The sequence below is a fragment of the Saimiri boliviensis genome, chromosome 11, assembly GCF_048565385.1.
Source record: "Saimiri boliviensis isolate mSaiBol1 chromosome 11, mSaiBol1.pri, whole genome shotgun sequence".
NCBI lineage: Eukaryota > Metazoa > Chordata > Mammalia > Primates > Cebidae > Saimiri > Saimiri boliviensis.
In genome coordinates, this window is record NC_133459.1 from 91,637,360 (window position 1) to 91,653,643 (window position 16,284).

At 40.1% G+C, this 16,284-nt stretch overlaps 1 protein-coding gene across 5 annotated transcripts in view; it reads right to left on the bottom strand.

The window, feature by feature from the left end:
• PDE4DIP (myomegalin) overlaps nt 1-16,284 on the bottom strand; it is a 222,259-nt gene that overhangs the window by 175,806 nt on the left and 30,169 nt on the right. For all 5 annotated transcript variants that reach the window (XM_039460976.2, XM_039460975.2, XM_039460973.2 and 2 more), the window contains exon 2: nt 3,590-3,645. In XM_039460976.2, the coding sequence (XP_039316910.1) occupies nt 3,590-3,645 (56 nt within the window). The remainder of the gene's footprint in view (nt 1-3,589; nt 3,646-16,284) is intronic.

Consider the following 16,284-nt stretch of genomic DNA (forward strand, 5'->3'; position numbering starts at 1 on the left):
TTAAGCTCTATAGACAATGTCAGGGCAAGTAAGAGCAAAACAAGCACCAGGAAATTTCCTTGCTGTTAACTGGACACTTGAGCAAAGGAGATCCAGGGCAGTAAGAGGCAAGATGCCAAAGCATGCTTTTCTTCCTTTCTCTTTTTCTCTCTCTTTCCTTTCTCTTTTTTCTTCCTTCCTTCCTTTCTTTCTTTCTTTTTCTTTCTTTCGTTCTTTCTTTTTCTTCCTTTCTCTTTTTTCTTTCCTTTCTCTTTCTTCCTTTCTTTCTCTTTTTTTCTCCTTTCTCTTTTTCTTTTTTCTTTCTCTTTCTCCCCTCCTTTCCTTCCATCCATCCTTCCTTCCTTCCTCCCTTCCCCCATCCCTCCTCCCCTGCCTTCTTTCCTTTGTTCTGCCCACTTGCCAGAAGAAGCACAAGAAAAAGCACCCAGATGCTTAGTCAACTTATTAGAATTCTTTTTTTTTTAATGTTCAGAAAAGATGGAAATTCATTTCTGCTAAAGAGAAAGAAAAAATTTGAAGACAGGGTGAAAGTGAACAGGTCCACTGTAAGAAAGAAACAAAAATCTATATTCTTTCTGCAAGGAAACGAGAGAGAGAGAGAGAGAGAGAGAGAGAGAGAGAGAGAGAGAGAGAGAGGGAAAAAATGTCCAGGATTCTAATGTACCAAAGGGATCTCCATTTTTTTGTTTTGTTTTGTTTTCTTCTGAAAATTGCCCCAAAAGAACACAAGAGAACATCTTGGCTAATTCATTGGTGATGTTGTAAGGAAACTGAGAGAGATGAGGGAAATGAAGAATTACTGCTGCAGATAATATACAGCCTTGAGGAAAGAAAGGCTTTTACGATTACAGATACAAAGGCTATTTCTGTATTCTGGAATAAAAGAAAGTCTGATGCAGGGAAAAGGGAAGTTAGAAAAACTGGAAAAAGAAAAAAAGAAGAATGAAAAAAGGGATTGAAAGCCACTGGTGAATAGAAAGATGAAAAAGGTGGAGAAGAAAACGATGATGGTCAATAGGGTGGTTTTAAAAGACTTTTTTTTGCTTGTTCATTCTTGTTTGTTTTTTGCCTAAAAGTATTTAACTTCCCATTGCACCACTGATTTCAAAGAAAAAAAACTGAAATGTAAGATCATATGATTTGTTTTTAAACTGAACACTGTACAATGTCTTTTTGTTTTTGCAAAATTAACGTAGTATCCAGTGTGCCATCAGATAATCCTCTCCTTAACAGTAGTTTCAATAGCCACTAACCTTGCCTGGTACTGTTTGGGGGTTTAAATTGGAACAGAAATTTAAAGCAGGTTTTATTGGTGCATACCACAAATCGATTACATATATATGGAGATACCATTTTTTCCTTCTTCAATTGCTTTCCATGCAACTTACCCAACATAATTTTCTGTAGTTGTATACTACTCTATGATAGCAAATAATAATAAAATAATTATATGATGATGTTGCACCTGTTTTGGTGATATTCTGAATGTTTCTAAGTAAAGGCGAAATTTTAAATTAAAAGTAATTAGAGGCCGGGTGCAGTGGTTCACACTTGTAATCCCAGTACGTTGGGAGGCCAAGGTGGGAGGATCACCTGAGGTCAGGAGCTCAAGACCAGCCTGGCCAACATGGCAAAACCCCATCTCTACCAATAATACAAAAATTAGCCAGGCATGGTGGCAGGCACATGTAACCCCAGCTATTCAGGAGGCTAAGGCAGGAGAACTACTTGAACTTGAAAGGTGAAGGTTGCAGTGAGTCAAGATGGCACCACTGCACTCCAGCCTGGGCAACAGAGCAAGAGTCCATCTCAAAAAACATAAATAAATAAATAAAGAATAGAAAAAATTATTTCTTCCACAATAGGTGAAATTAAATATGCTACTGAGGGGAGATAATTAGATAAAACAGAATAATAATACATTACAGTTAGATTGGTGGATACGACAGAGTACTGCCTTTGAAACTTGGATTTGAATCTTGACCACTTGCTAATTGTGGGAATTTAGGTAAATCTCTTAATTTTGCTGATTTATTACCTCTGCAAAAACAGAAGTAATAACATCTGCTTTACCGACCTGTGACATGGATTAAATAAAATAACACATAAACGCACCTCGCCACATGTCTTACATGTAGTAAGCATTTTATCCATTCCCCTCATTTTCCCCCCAGTCCTTCCATTTTTGCCTCAAAATGCAGAAGATTGACATTTAAAATGTTGAGCCTAGTAACCCTTGGAATTAGCGGATTTAACACACAATTTCAAATACTAATTTTAAGTGACTCTGAGATCCTTAACTTATTCAAATTAAAAACTTTTTCCCAAATTGTGCACATAAACAATCTGTGCTTCCAGGCTGTTATAAAAAAGCAAATAACTTAGCAAGGAATTAAAACCCTCTTTGTGGAAAATAGACCCAAAAGAATGTTACCTTCCCTTTGGTTTTGCCACTCACGTAGGTCTCTGGCTAATGTAAATGCAGTAATAACTGTGCTGTTATTATGAATACATTAATGGTAACAATGAGTAAGATACTGAGTGCTTATTCTTTGACAGCCTCTGTGCTAAGACCTTTTCTCAATCTCACCTATGAGATTAACATTTTTATTATACTCATTTTATTTACTTATTATTTTATTTCTTTTTAAGTTTCTTGAGACTGAGTCTCACTCTGTCACCCAGGCTGGAGTGCAGTGGCAAGATATTGGCTCACTGCAACCTCTGACTCCTGGGTTCAAGTGATTCTCCTGCCTCAGCCTCCCGTGTAGCTGGGACTACAGGTGGGGGCCACCATGCCCAGCTAATTTTTCTATTTTTGGTAAAGACGGGGTTTCACCATGTTGGCCAGGCTCGTCTCAAACTCCTGACCTCAGGTGATCCTCCCACCTCAGCCCCCCAAAATGCTAGGATTACAGGCATGAGCCACTGAGCCTAGCCTATTATACCCATTTCAACGGTGTATTAAGGTAGATATTTCATTTTAGTAACATAATTTATTTTAATCATTGTGTATGTGAGCTTAGCCTTGCAATTACAGAATCACTAAAAGTATGAAGAGTTCACATACGTATCTACGATTTGCTGTACTGTGCTGCCTCTCAGTACACAGAATTATATGTAGCTTATAATTCTCAGTGTGAAATTGCTACAGCAGTAAGTGTAAATTTGGAAATTCACAAAAGTTTGAAGATATTGCCATGATGAACTTAAAGGGCCATAATTCAAGAGAATCATGATCATCAGAAAACCAAGAATTGGCCAGGTGCCAATTTCTCCCACACACTTTGGAAAGCTGAAGTGGGTGGATCTCTTGCAGTCAGACATTCAAAACCAGCCTGGGCAACATAGCAAGACCCCTATTTCTGAAAAAGTATTAAACATTAGGCATATGTCTGTAGTCCCAGCTACTCAGGAGGCTTAGGTGAAAGGATAGCTTGAGCCCAGGAGTTTGAAGTTGCAGTGAGCTATGATCACACCACGGCATTGCATCCATAGTGAAAGAGTGAGACTATGCCTCAAAAGAAAAACAAATGAATAAAGAAAAGAAGCAAAGAATTTGACAGGGCAAGACCTACAGCATCCTTACCTGCTGTGTGACTTGTTCTGGGTACCATCTCCCCATCATCCTCTGCAAAATAATCTCTGTGGAGAGAAACACATCATTAATTAATGAGCACCCCAACAAGGCCCCCAATCCCAGGGATCGAGGAGAAGACACCTACCTATTTGCCATTTCTATTTATCTCTGCAAGTATTTACTAAGCTTCTATTATGTATCAGGGACAGTGTCAAGTGCTGGGGATACAAAGGCATATGCCACAGAAGAGTTCCTATTTTCAATAAGTACATGAGAGACAGCCATTAAAATAATCTCACAAGCATTGACTACTATTGTAGTAAATGTTATGAAGGAAAATGCAGAGGGAACTTAACTAGCATAGGGACTCAGAGAAACTCAGGGAAAGGGACGTTTAAACATAGACGGAGAGGATGTCAACCAGGTGTAGAATGGGTGTGGAAGAGTGTTCCATCATAAGAGAACAGCAAAGGCCCTGAGTCAGAGCGGACTCTGGTCTGTTGAAGGAAGAAAGAAAGCCCATGTTGTAACCGGGCCACTCAGGGCCTTGTGGTATGAGGTAAGGCCACCGAGTTTAATGTGAAGAGCAATGGGGAATCAATGAAGGATTTTACATAAGAAAAGAATGATAACGATCACATTTAAATTTTAGATTGGCCATTCCAGCTAGCTGCTGTCTGACTCTACACAGTGAGACTGTGAAGAGGCAAAAATGGATGATCAGAGTCTATATCCCAAATAGGAAGTTGTGATAGTTCAACTAAGGGAAATTTTAAGAATTCATGATCTGTTTAGAAAGTAGAGTTGACACAGAAACCTTGAAAAACAGACCAAGTTTATGAGTGGAAATGTTCATAACACCGTGATTCAGTAGCAAGAGGTGTATCTGTTCAGCATAGTAAATATCATCATCCCCAGCAGAGAGGGGACAATATCTTAAAATGTAATCAACAAATACTTGTCAAACACAGGCTGGGTTTTTAGGCCCTGTTTTAAGCTCCACAAATGTAGCGATAAGCAAAACAGAAAAAAATCCCTGCACTCATGGAACTTTCACACTACGGGGAGACAAATGAATATATTGTATAGCAGCAGTTGGGAATAAATGCTATAAAATAAGTAAAGTGGGGAACATGGATAGAGAGAGCTGGGGGTAGGAGGAGGTAGAGGGGATTGCAATTTTCAGTAGGCAAGGCTGCTCTAAGAAGCCATAAGGCTAGGCACGGGAGTCTCTCAGGAAAGAGTCTTCTAAGCAGAGAACATAAAATGTCAAGGCCCATAAGAGGGAGCATACTAGTCAGTGACTGGGTGCAGCAAGAACGTGGTGAGTAGCAGGAGGTGAGGTCAGGGAACTAATAGGAGGACTGGGCAGGGGGTGCAGAGTGTTTGAAGCCTTTCAGGACATCGAGAGGCATTTAGTCACTAGAGTCGTGTGAACAAAAAAGTGTTTTGAAGGGGGGCTGGCTACTGTCTTGGCAACTGACTGAGTGGTAGAGAAGTCAGAAACAGATGATTACAGTAACCCTACAGAAAGATGCTTTCAATAGGTACCTTATTCTTTAAACTCTTGGGTGCTCCCAAGAATTCTATAAACAGAGATTTGGAGGACTACTCCTGTTAAAAGCCAGAAAATACTCACAGGGAGAGGATCTGGCCTTTGCTTGAAAATTGGTGTTTTTTCTTCCCTGCCTCAGGGCTGGATCTTGGCAGAAATCTTTACTTGTGAATTTCCAGATGGACATGAACATACCAGACAGGGCACACTGGGCTACACATACCACCTGACAATTATTTGGTATCCAAAAGTAGATCACCAGCTTGTGATTCTTCCAGGCCCTCTGCCTTTCCCTTTTCCTTCTTCTTAAAAGCTTTCCCTGAGAGGATACCATGCCAAAGAAGAATGTACGACTTACAGACTCCCCTCTGTTGAGGTAGTAACAAAGGAGAAGGATGTCAAAACTATCAACAAGAAAAATTTCTTAAAATTTTTGAGGAGAAAAATTTATACTTAGCAGGGGCTATTCACTGAGTATTTTTGCCTAGTCCACAGACGAAGGTGGCTGCATCTGCTGTCAGGAGCAAGGTCAACCCTCGGGCCAAATTCACAGAAGGTTGACCCATTTCTAACTGCTCTTGGGAAATGCGTGGGTCTCCCAACTCTGGGCCTGCCTTCCCACACAGGGGGATAGCTTGCCCCTTTACACAGGACAGCGATGTGTTTTCCAGTTTGCTACAGTCCCTGCCACTCCTTGTCCTTGTCCCCCCTCATTCACTTAATGACAACACTTGGCTGGCATGTCGCAGGCTTCTGATGCCGTTACGCCAGTACAGACCAACTGCAGACGGAATTTCATTTCTGCTTTATTAAGACACAGTCTTGAGGAACCCATTGGCTTCAACACACAATTAATTAATTTGTGGTGACAAGCTACTAACTGGCTTATATGTCACTTTCACCTCTCTGGGCATTAGTTTTCTCTAATATTTATAAAAGAAGGACATGCATTTCTAAGGTCCCTTGCAGTAATTATGAAATTCTACTCTAATAGATGCTTAAACATAAAACCCATTTTAACGCTGCCCAAGGATCCAGGGCACCTTCCAGACATGATCTCACTCAATCTTCTCTGCTCTGCAAATTGCACATTATAGGTCAAGAGCAAGCTACAACATGACAATACGTATCAGTCCTATCAGACATCTCGCCCTTCCCGTTTCACCCATATCCACTCTGAGCACTCTGCCTGCCCTATATGAATCAATAACTAGAAGGATAGAGAGGTCACTTTAGTTAGGTACGGAGTTAATAGGCATTCCCGCGGTCTCTCAGGAGATTTTTCAGAAATCACTTTAGCTCTATTAACAGCTCAAGTTCCCTCTCTTATTGCCTGAGAGAGGGGCTCACTCAGCTGTTCCGCAGGTTGGAAAGGAAACCAATGCTCCCCAAGGGAAGGGGCTCAGAGTGCAGAAACACAGAGAATAAGTCTAGGGGGGGTTGCAATTTGTGACATTTGATAAACCAAAGTGCAAGGAGAATTGGGGTATGGTAAACACCAAGCATGGACACACACACACACACACACACACACACACACACACACCCCAAGCATGGACACACACACACACACACACACCAAGCATGGACACACACACACACACACACACACACACACACACACACAGTGGTAATATATGTTGGTACATTCTTCCATATTACCCAAGTTCAGAAAAAATATTTATATCCTTGTCCTAGTTTCTCAAATTCAAGTGTCTCTAGTTTTTTAAACTGTCAATCCATGAATGACTCGTGCTCAGCTAATATGTGGTTCACCAGGCCACTTTTAGCTCTCCTGCATTTCCACATATAATCTTTCTCCCACGATGCTTTTAATTAAAATTTTGCTTTTTCTGTATACTTTTCCTCAATGTCTTACCTTGTCTTTCTCGCCACCTTATCAATCTGCTAATGCCAATACCAATTCCACTAAAATCATGTATATTAATATGCTCACCAAGACATTATTTGACTTTTGGAAGTGCAAAGCATTTTCCAAGTGCAACCTACTCACAAGCTGTTTCACCCGCTTGCTTTCTTCATGGCATATCATTCATATTTTCTTGATTTGCTGCAAGTGGCTGTTAAGATGTTAGAGTCAAATAATACATCAACATGTAACCTATTACTTGCTTTTTCGATGGTTTACCAGTGTGATTAAGTTGAGAATGATCAGGAAATAATTGCTTTTCTGAAGGCCATCTACAACCCCCTGATATTCTGACACTCTCAAACTGTGATGTGATTATTTCTTCCGGTAATTTTCTAAGACTGGTATTTCTATTTACGGCCAGGGTTATTCAAAACACTCAATTGTGCTGTACTTGAAACTAGGCACTGGTATAACTTCTTTCAAGATGCAAGGATTGCATTGGTCCCACCAGTCTAGTTTCTCATAACATCGTGGGGATGGGTGGACCCTTGCGTTTCTTCTTCCTTTGTAGTCTGCAGGGAGATTATTTTCTATAAGGCAGGTGTAGACCTTCCTCCATAAACTGTTATCTCTGGTATTATTTTCTTTCACTTTAGCCTGTCTAATTTGTGGACTGAGAGGAGCGACAGATCATATGAATGAATCATCTCATTCAAAACCAATGGCAAGTTGGTAATCATCATTACAAGCAGGTTCTATGAGTCTTTGAATAGTGTGAGATATTTGTATTCCAGGACCAAAATCACCACTAAAACTGTACCTAAGGTACTAACGCCTGCATAGGCTCCATTACTTTCCTCTCTCCAGTCTGACCTACTAAAATAATTAATCTAAGGTTATTTCTTCCCATATCAGTGTCTAAACTCCCAAAGGAATGGTGATTTTCTGGCCCTCTCTTCAGACTATTCACATACATTGAATTTGTTCTGAGACCCACACAGTCTGGACCTTCTACTTCATCACTCACCACCACCCTAGCTTAACATTTCTAAGCCTGGAGACAGGGGCCATCTCTCAAAGGCATTTTCTATCCTTCAAGCTTCTTTTTATACGGTTTTCTTATTACGAACAAAAACTCAGAAGGAGAAAAAAAATCTGCTATAGTAATACCTAGAGCAAAAACCTGGGCCTTTATTGCTACTTTTAAGGTTTATAATTCCATTATATAAACATTTATTGAGCAGTTGCTTATACGCCAGGTGCTAGAAATACAAAAGTGAAAAACTGTATACACCCTGTGCTCAAAGTACTCAGAATCTATTGAGGGAAGCAGGCACATGGTTCAAAGAGATAATTATTAGAAAAATTCGATTTGACAGAGATTTCAGCATGTAAATGAGATAGCAATTAATTTTGTCCTGGTGGTGAGTGGGCTGGGGCAGGGTGGCTGCGGGAGGGGTTCTAGGAAATTTACGGGAAACAGAGAACACTGAATCTAGGTCCTGAAGGCTGGGTATAAATACACAAGGAAACGCAACAAAGACCCAATGATAGGAAAATGAACAGTGCGCTCAGGGGGCTTTCATTTTGTTTGCCCCTTCCCAACCACTCCCCACATCTTCCCACCCCCAGCCTGAGGAGCCCTAAACTGTTTCCCAGGACACCCTCCAACTTCCTTTTTACCTTTCCCCTCCTCAAGCCTTCCCCTCCAAGCGCTGACCTTAGGTGGGAGTATGAAGGGAAGCCCAGGGGGAAACTGTTTCTTCATTTGCACCTCCCTCCTCAAACGCTGTAGCTTAGAAGCCCCCAGAATGATTTAAAATAATGTCAGCAAGAAGGGACTAAGATCTGCACTACTGTGAAAATACCCACAGAAACAAACTAGAAAAGAACCCGGAGAAGTGAAAAGGCCGGCGGTTTAGAGCGGTGGGAAATATAGTAAGTAGCCTCCCCTCCTTTTTTTTTTCTCTTTACTGTTTTGGCCAAAAGGCTAATTCTTACGTTTAAAAAGTTTGAAGAATGTATTTTTATTGAATTTACATTGCTCTTCTTAATTAACGACCTTGCTAAAAGATGCAGTATGGGAAGGATCGGGCTCAGTGTGGCCTCTCAGACAGTAAGTAAGATTTCAGAAATAGTGTCAACTTAAAAACAAAGACGTCTACAGGTAACGATTTCTGGACTGTTGGTGCACAACTTTACAGTTCCACAGGTTTTATTGCACGGGAATTTTCCTCAATACTAACCTTGTATTAAATGAACATATTATTATCATGGACAACCATCACCACTCCCCACCAATGCTGCCTCTGCAGTTTACGGAATGCCTGATACTTTCCAGGCATCAGTTCATTCAGTCCTCATAGAATCCTCTGAAGTAGGTACTGTTATCCCTGTTTTACAGAGAGGAAGCAAGAGGTCTAAAAGGATGAAGTAATTTGCCCAAGATCACACAGTTGTCAGAGCCTGAACGTGAAAACTGCATCTATTTGAGCTCTTCCCAATATGCCCTATTTCCCACGCATTTACCGGAAACCTCCTCTGTATCTGCCTTGACTCCAGGGAAATGGGCCCTAAGAAGTTTCGGTGAAAGGAAGAGTGGGCTGTTTGCTGTGCTAAAGAGATGGGATTTTTGTTTCAAACCCTGACACAAATTTGTTTCTTGGACTATCAATTTATCCCTGATGGGCACAGCTTACACTTGAGTATTTGAGTACAGGTGTAACAGATGCCACATAACAAAGGAATTAAAATCCCACAAGGGAAGTGGCTAGTATGACTGACCTCTGATATAGGTCCTATCCTGAAAAGTGAGTCATCCATCATTTTATACTTCCCTATCTCTAACCTACTTTTTTCAGAATCTTTACACCTTTCTCCAGCCCCTCCTGTGGTAACAGCTGGCATTGTCCCTACCCAACAGAATAAACTGAAAGGCAGGAAAGGTGGTGGAAACAGACACATTTAAGTGGAAAAGGCATTCGTGAACAAGCTCTGAGATGTCTCAGATGTTTGTTTGTTTGTTTCTTTTTCTAAGGCGAAACACTGGATATATTTTCGATGTTCCAAATGTTGCCCAATACCCTCCCCCCAACGTGGCACCAGCATTGCAAAAACACATATTCAAATGCAAATAGGGTGAAAGTCCCAGATGCAGAATGTTAAGACTATTATATAATACAGTGAGATTATCATTTTTTTCTCTTCTAAAGACCTATCATTATAACCTCTGCAAGCAAGGATGCTTAATTGGCAAAGCCCCCAGAGCAGAGGGAGTATCCTTCTGCATGTCCACTGAGTGTGGGCTGACTTGGCACTGATACAGAGACATCCACTTTATTCCAGTGCAGGCTGCAATTACACCCTTTACTCAAAGTCTATTCACTGACAGTGACCCTCACTCTGAGAAGCTGTTTTCTGGAGTGCTAAGTCCCCAGTAGTTACAGAGAGCATCCACAACAACTCCTTGTAAGTTTTAGGATTCTTGTTTTGTTTCATTTTGGGTCCTGCACTACGTCTTCATCCCAAAGAAAATAAGGAAATTGACATTACTTTCTTGATGCTATCCATGAAGGCTCAGAAAAACCTCTAATGAGTAAGTAATTGCTTTTCTTCACTTTGCCTTATGAGGCCATCACATATCCAAATATCTAATAAATTTTCCTCTACCTTCCCTGAAAGAGCTAAGATATCATTCTTTCAAAAGAGACATGAAAATAACCTGCTTTGGATTCAGTCACATCACCTAGGAATGGTATATAGTCTCTCTACCCACCTCTGAAACTTACCTTTTGCATTTTACTTTTGGTCCTGGCAATGCACCCTGCAATCCTCAGTTTTCATTAACAACTTCTATTGGGGTATATTGCAGCTGGCTGAATCTTTCTAGAGCCCTAGACTGAATGTCAAGAGACAGGTGATTTTTTTCCCCTCTCCACCACTTTTATGTTCAAATAATCTTTCAGTTTCTTTTCTTTACAATGTCTATTTTTAATGATTTTAAAAGAATGACATGCCTCTTATAGAAATATTGGAAAAAAGAAAAATGTACAGAGAAAAAAAATTATTTCTAAAATGCTACCACCTAAAGGCAACATTGATAAAGATTTTTATCTATTTACTTAGTTGTTCTTCAGTTTATTTGCCCGTGTGAATTCTGCAATTAGAAATAATATTGAACATAAGTTTTGTAACTTGCTTTTATTTACACTATGAAAATCAAAGGCTGTGAGGAATATATTTTTTAGAGAAAGAGAAAGAAGGAGCAGGGGAAAGACGCAGGCGGGAGGAGGAGGAGAATTTCTTTTCTTTTTTTTTTCTTTTTTTGAGACAGAGTTTCACTCTTGTTACCCAGGCTGGAGTGCAATGGCGCGATTTTAGCTCACCGCAACCTCCGCCTCCTGGGTTCAGGCAATTCTCCTGCCTCAGCCTCCCAAGTAGCTGGGACTATAGGCACTTGCCACCATGCCCAGCTAATTTTTGTATTTTTAGTAGAGACAGGGTTTCACCATGTTGACCAGGATGGTCTCAATCTCTTGATCTCGTGATCCACCCACCTCGGCCTCCCAAAGTGCTGGGATTATAGGCGTGAGCCACCGTGCCAGGCAAGGAGAATGTCTTAACAGCATTATAGATCTGCTAAAGATTAGCAAGACTGAATCTAGAATCTTTCTTCTCAGTATGGTTTTACAACATACTAAAATAACACTTACAGAATCCTAGAGGATAATAAAATTGACTAAGGGTTACCAAGCTACAAGACTGTTAAGGCAGTTAAATTCTAAAGCAGCACTGAGAACATGATTCAAAGATCTGACCCTGATGTCTGGGTTCAGTATGGAGGTGAATAAAGAGCAGATGGCCTGGAAGACACAGAGAGTTGAGGAACTGGAATACATGATGAGGTAAACAACATTCAGAGAGAATGGGGAAGTGGGGTGCTTGACCTGTGGTCAAGAAGTATAATTTCAGCATTAAGGATTCTAAGGGTGGAAAATCTGCAAGAAAGATGACCTACAAAAGATAGCTTGGCTTATGGAATACTGAAATGAATTCGAGTTAAGGCACTGTCAGGTCAAGGAATAATAGTGATATATGTTCATGCCTAGTGACCCCTCTAGAATGTCAGTCCCTGGAAGGGAGGGTTTTCAGATCTTTCACTATCATCTGTCCAGCATTTAAGAAGTCTAGATCATAACAGGAATAAAATGCTTTCATTTGTCCGATAAACTAGAGTATGGCAAATATCAAGTCAACCAACTAGCTACATGCTACAACAGAGTTGGCAACCAACTAGCTACATGCTACAACAGAGTTGGCAGAGCGTGTTCTGGTTGCAGAAAATACCCAGACCTAGGTTCTAAAAATAATTCCAAAGAGAGGTACTTCTAAATCTAACCTCTGAAGGGTAAGCAAAGTTATCCCAGCAAAGGCAACACTAGACGTGTAGGTGGGAACAACTGGCATATTAAGGCCCACACATAATAATTTTAGCTCAGGGTGAATTAAGTCGCAATGACTCTACAACCAGCTCCCTGGGTCTGCTGGCAATAATGCTGCTCCAGTGGAGCCAATAACCTGAAAATCTCCAAGAAATACCAGAAAGTAATAGAGAGAAAACCTCCAAGTAATACACAGAAAAACCTAAAACCAACTCAATTCCAAACTTTACAAGTTACCATTTGGTAGACACAAATGTGAACTTCTTCCTGCAATAATCTATGTTGACTTAGTTTGAAAGCAGCATATAAAGGATATTGCCCATAATCCCCTAACCAAACACAGCATCTATGTTCTCTTTATTCTCTTTGCTTGTAATAGACAACCTAATAGGCATACATAGTTTTGATATAATTTACATCTACCTTTTACTTTCTTATGTTAAAATTTTCTGTTTATTATCATTTCAGGAAACATTTCAGGATAGTAACAGCGATTAACAGCAACAGTGAAGCATTATACCCCAGAGAAGGGTAAAAATTGAAAGTGTTGCTATTGGTTCATCTAGGTTATGCCACATTATGTCAGTGCGCCTCAGTTTCCCCCTTTACGACAGGAATTCAGATCTAGAAAAAGATATTTAAATTGAACGATTGAATGAAATATCCTTCTCATGAGACTATAACCTTGAGTAATTTGCAATGTACTTTCAAGAACTGGAAATGCTGACATAGTTATTCTACTTCTGAACATCTATCATTCAAAAAATAATGCTGTGGAAGAAGATGCTTTATGTACCTAGATATTTATCAAGTATTATTTGTAATTGTTAAAAATTGGAAGTCTACATGCTTCAGGAGAGGGTAATGATTTTAAAAATATTGTAATTCCAGAGCATGTTATTCTACATTATGAATGATAATATACCACATGATGAAATGGACAATAAATTTATTCTTAAACTATATGAAATGCTAGAAAGTATTCAATTTTCTTTGCCAGTCAATGCTTTTTTTTTTTTTTTTTTTTTTTTTTTTTGCAATGGAGTCTTCCTCTGCAGTGGTGTGACCTCGGCTCACTGCTACCTCCGCCTCCCAGGTTCAAGCGATTCTCCTGCCTCAGCCTCCAGAGTAGCTGGAATTACAGGCACCTACCACCATACCCACTAATTTTTGTATTTTTAGTACAGATGGGGCTTCAGCATATTGGTCAGGCTGGTCTCGAACTGACCTCAAGTAATCCTCCCACCTCGGCCTCCCAAAGTGCTGGGATTATAGACATGAGCCACCACGCCTGGCCAGTCAATGCTTTTTAGGTGTCAGAAGTTATTGCTTCTTTACACCCTTTCTACCATGACCATGATAAGAAGACACTGGTTGCAAGTTACCTCTTCCCTCGCTGGCCTTGGAAAAGCTGAAGAAAGGAGGACATTTCTGTGGAATGTAGCAAGCAGAAGAGGACTGAAGATAATGAGACAGATCAAGGAAAGATGAATCACGGGCTATGAAAGTGCTATGAAAATAAAACATTATTATTATACAATTTATTATAAATAGTCTGTGACTAATTTAGCACTTTAGCCATAAAGGTTCAGAAAAAAAGAAATTCAGATCATGCTTGTCTTGCTGGCCACAGATGTCAGAAAATGCTCTGAGACAGAGAAAAACAAGTCCTCCGTGCATTTGAGTGTTTTAAAATAGAATCACACAGAGCCACCTTGGGTCACTATGACATCTTTTTTATTCTGGACTTTCTTCTAACTTTAAAGGCTATTTGAATTTTTGCCAGAGACAACTTGTGGAATGTTCTGAGCCCAGTTTGGAATATTATTTATAAAACGGGAGTAGATTTCAATAGGAGTAGTGTCCTGGGACATCCACTGAATGGATGGATACTCCACCTAGCCTTGGAAATATGATCCCTCAGCCACAGACAGGCGAGCCTCCCAGGATGGGGAGGGCATGGTGAGGAGAGTCAGCTTTTGCTTTCTGAGACAAAAACAACCCCTTCCCAGTCTTTAGGTATTTTAAACATAGTCTTAGCATGTATCTGAAAGAAACAGGGTTTGGGACGGTCAGGTCCAAACTGATCTGGTATGTGGGAAATAAGCAGGTAGGAGTGAAAGCATTGATTCTGGCAAATTCCCCAGGCCAAAATCCAAGTAGAGGCCCACTTAAAAGTAGACCAGAGTTGCAGAGGCAGAATTTCCTTCTTAACTTTCAGATAATTAATTGCTAGCAGTGCTGAATATTAAACAGGAAATTCAACTACCGAAGACATTTCAATGACAGAATTGTGAAAACAAGCATTTTCTTAATATGAAGTGTTATACGCAGAGCACCAGCACCATAATAAGTAAAGATATTGGAATTAACTAGGCCTTCATACAACACATGCTAGTTGTATGAATGCCAGCAAATCACTTAACCACACTAACCTCAGTGGCCATGTCTATAAAATGAGAAAAAATGCCATCTCTGGTTGTAACTATGTCTTTTGTAAATAGGACTCTTTACTAACTCACCGTGAATTCAAAGAAAAATAAATGTCCCTGATTCCTCTAGGCTAAACATTTATATAGAGAAAAGCAAATTCAAATAAGCTATCAATGGAGATCTGTTAAGTAAAATATAGCTATGATAAATGGACACCTTGTCTTGCTTGAAAGCTGTACTTCAGAAAAGAAACAAAGCCAGAATTCTTAAACTTTGAAACCAGATCGTTACTTTTCTTGAATGTTACTTCCATTTTCCACACTTTCACAGATACAGCAGATAAATGCAATTAATGCTTGCATTTTATTAAATCAAATTGCAGGGTAATAGAAAACAAAACAAAACAGACTAATTTGCTCTCATTTTCTAACCTTCAGTCTTATAGATTGCCCTTAAACATTTCTAGTTCACTCTTTTCTTGAGTTATGTGATCGGGGAGGTTGTATAAGGTTCATATATGAGTCACCTGACGTTTATTCACCGTTCCCATATGCTAGAAACAAGAACATTTCCACTGAAATGGGGAAGAGGATTAGTAATGACTTTGTCAGCATTGAATGGTGTGGTAGGCTAAAATAATGGTCTTACAAGAATGTCCACATTCCTAATCCCTAGATCCTGTGTATATGCCAGTTTCCACACAAAAGAGGGCTTTGCAGATGTGATTAAAGATTTTGAGATGAGGAGATTATCCTGGATTATCTGGTTGGGTCCAGTGTAATCATAAGAGTCCTAGTAAGAGGGACCCTGGAGGGTCAGAATGAGCAAAGGAGATGTAATGTTAGAAGCAGAAGCCAGAGCGATGCCATTGCTGGAAGGGGCTATGAACCTGAAATGTGGGCGGTCTCCAGAGGCCGCAAACGACAGGGAACAAATTCTCCTTTAGAGGCTCTAGAAGGAGAACAGTCCTGCTGACACCTGGGTTTCACCCCAGAAGACCAAATTTCAAACTTCCGACCTCCAGAACTATAAGGTAATACATTTGTATTGTTTTAAGCCAGTAAGTTTGTGGTGATTTGGCCAGGCACAGTGGCTCACACCTGTTATCCCAGCACTTTGGGAGGCCGAGGCGAGTGGATCACTTGATGTCAGGAGTTCGAGACCAGCCTGGCCAGCATGGTGAAACCCCATCTCTACTAGAAATATAAAAATTAGCTGAATCTGGTGGCATGAGCCTGTAATCCCAGCTACTTGGGAAGCTGAGGTGTGAGAATCCCTTGAACCCAAGAGGCAGAGGTTACAGTGAGTTAAGACTGCACCACTGCAGTCCAGTCTGGGAGACAAAGCAAGACTCTATCTCAAAAAAAAAAAAAAAAAAAAAAAAAAAAACAAGTTTGTGGTG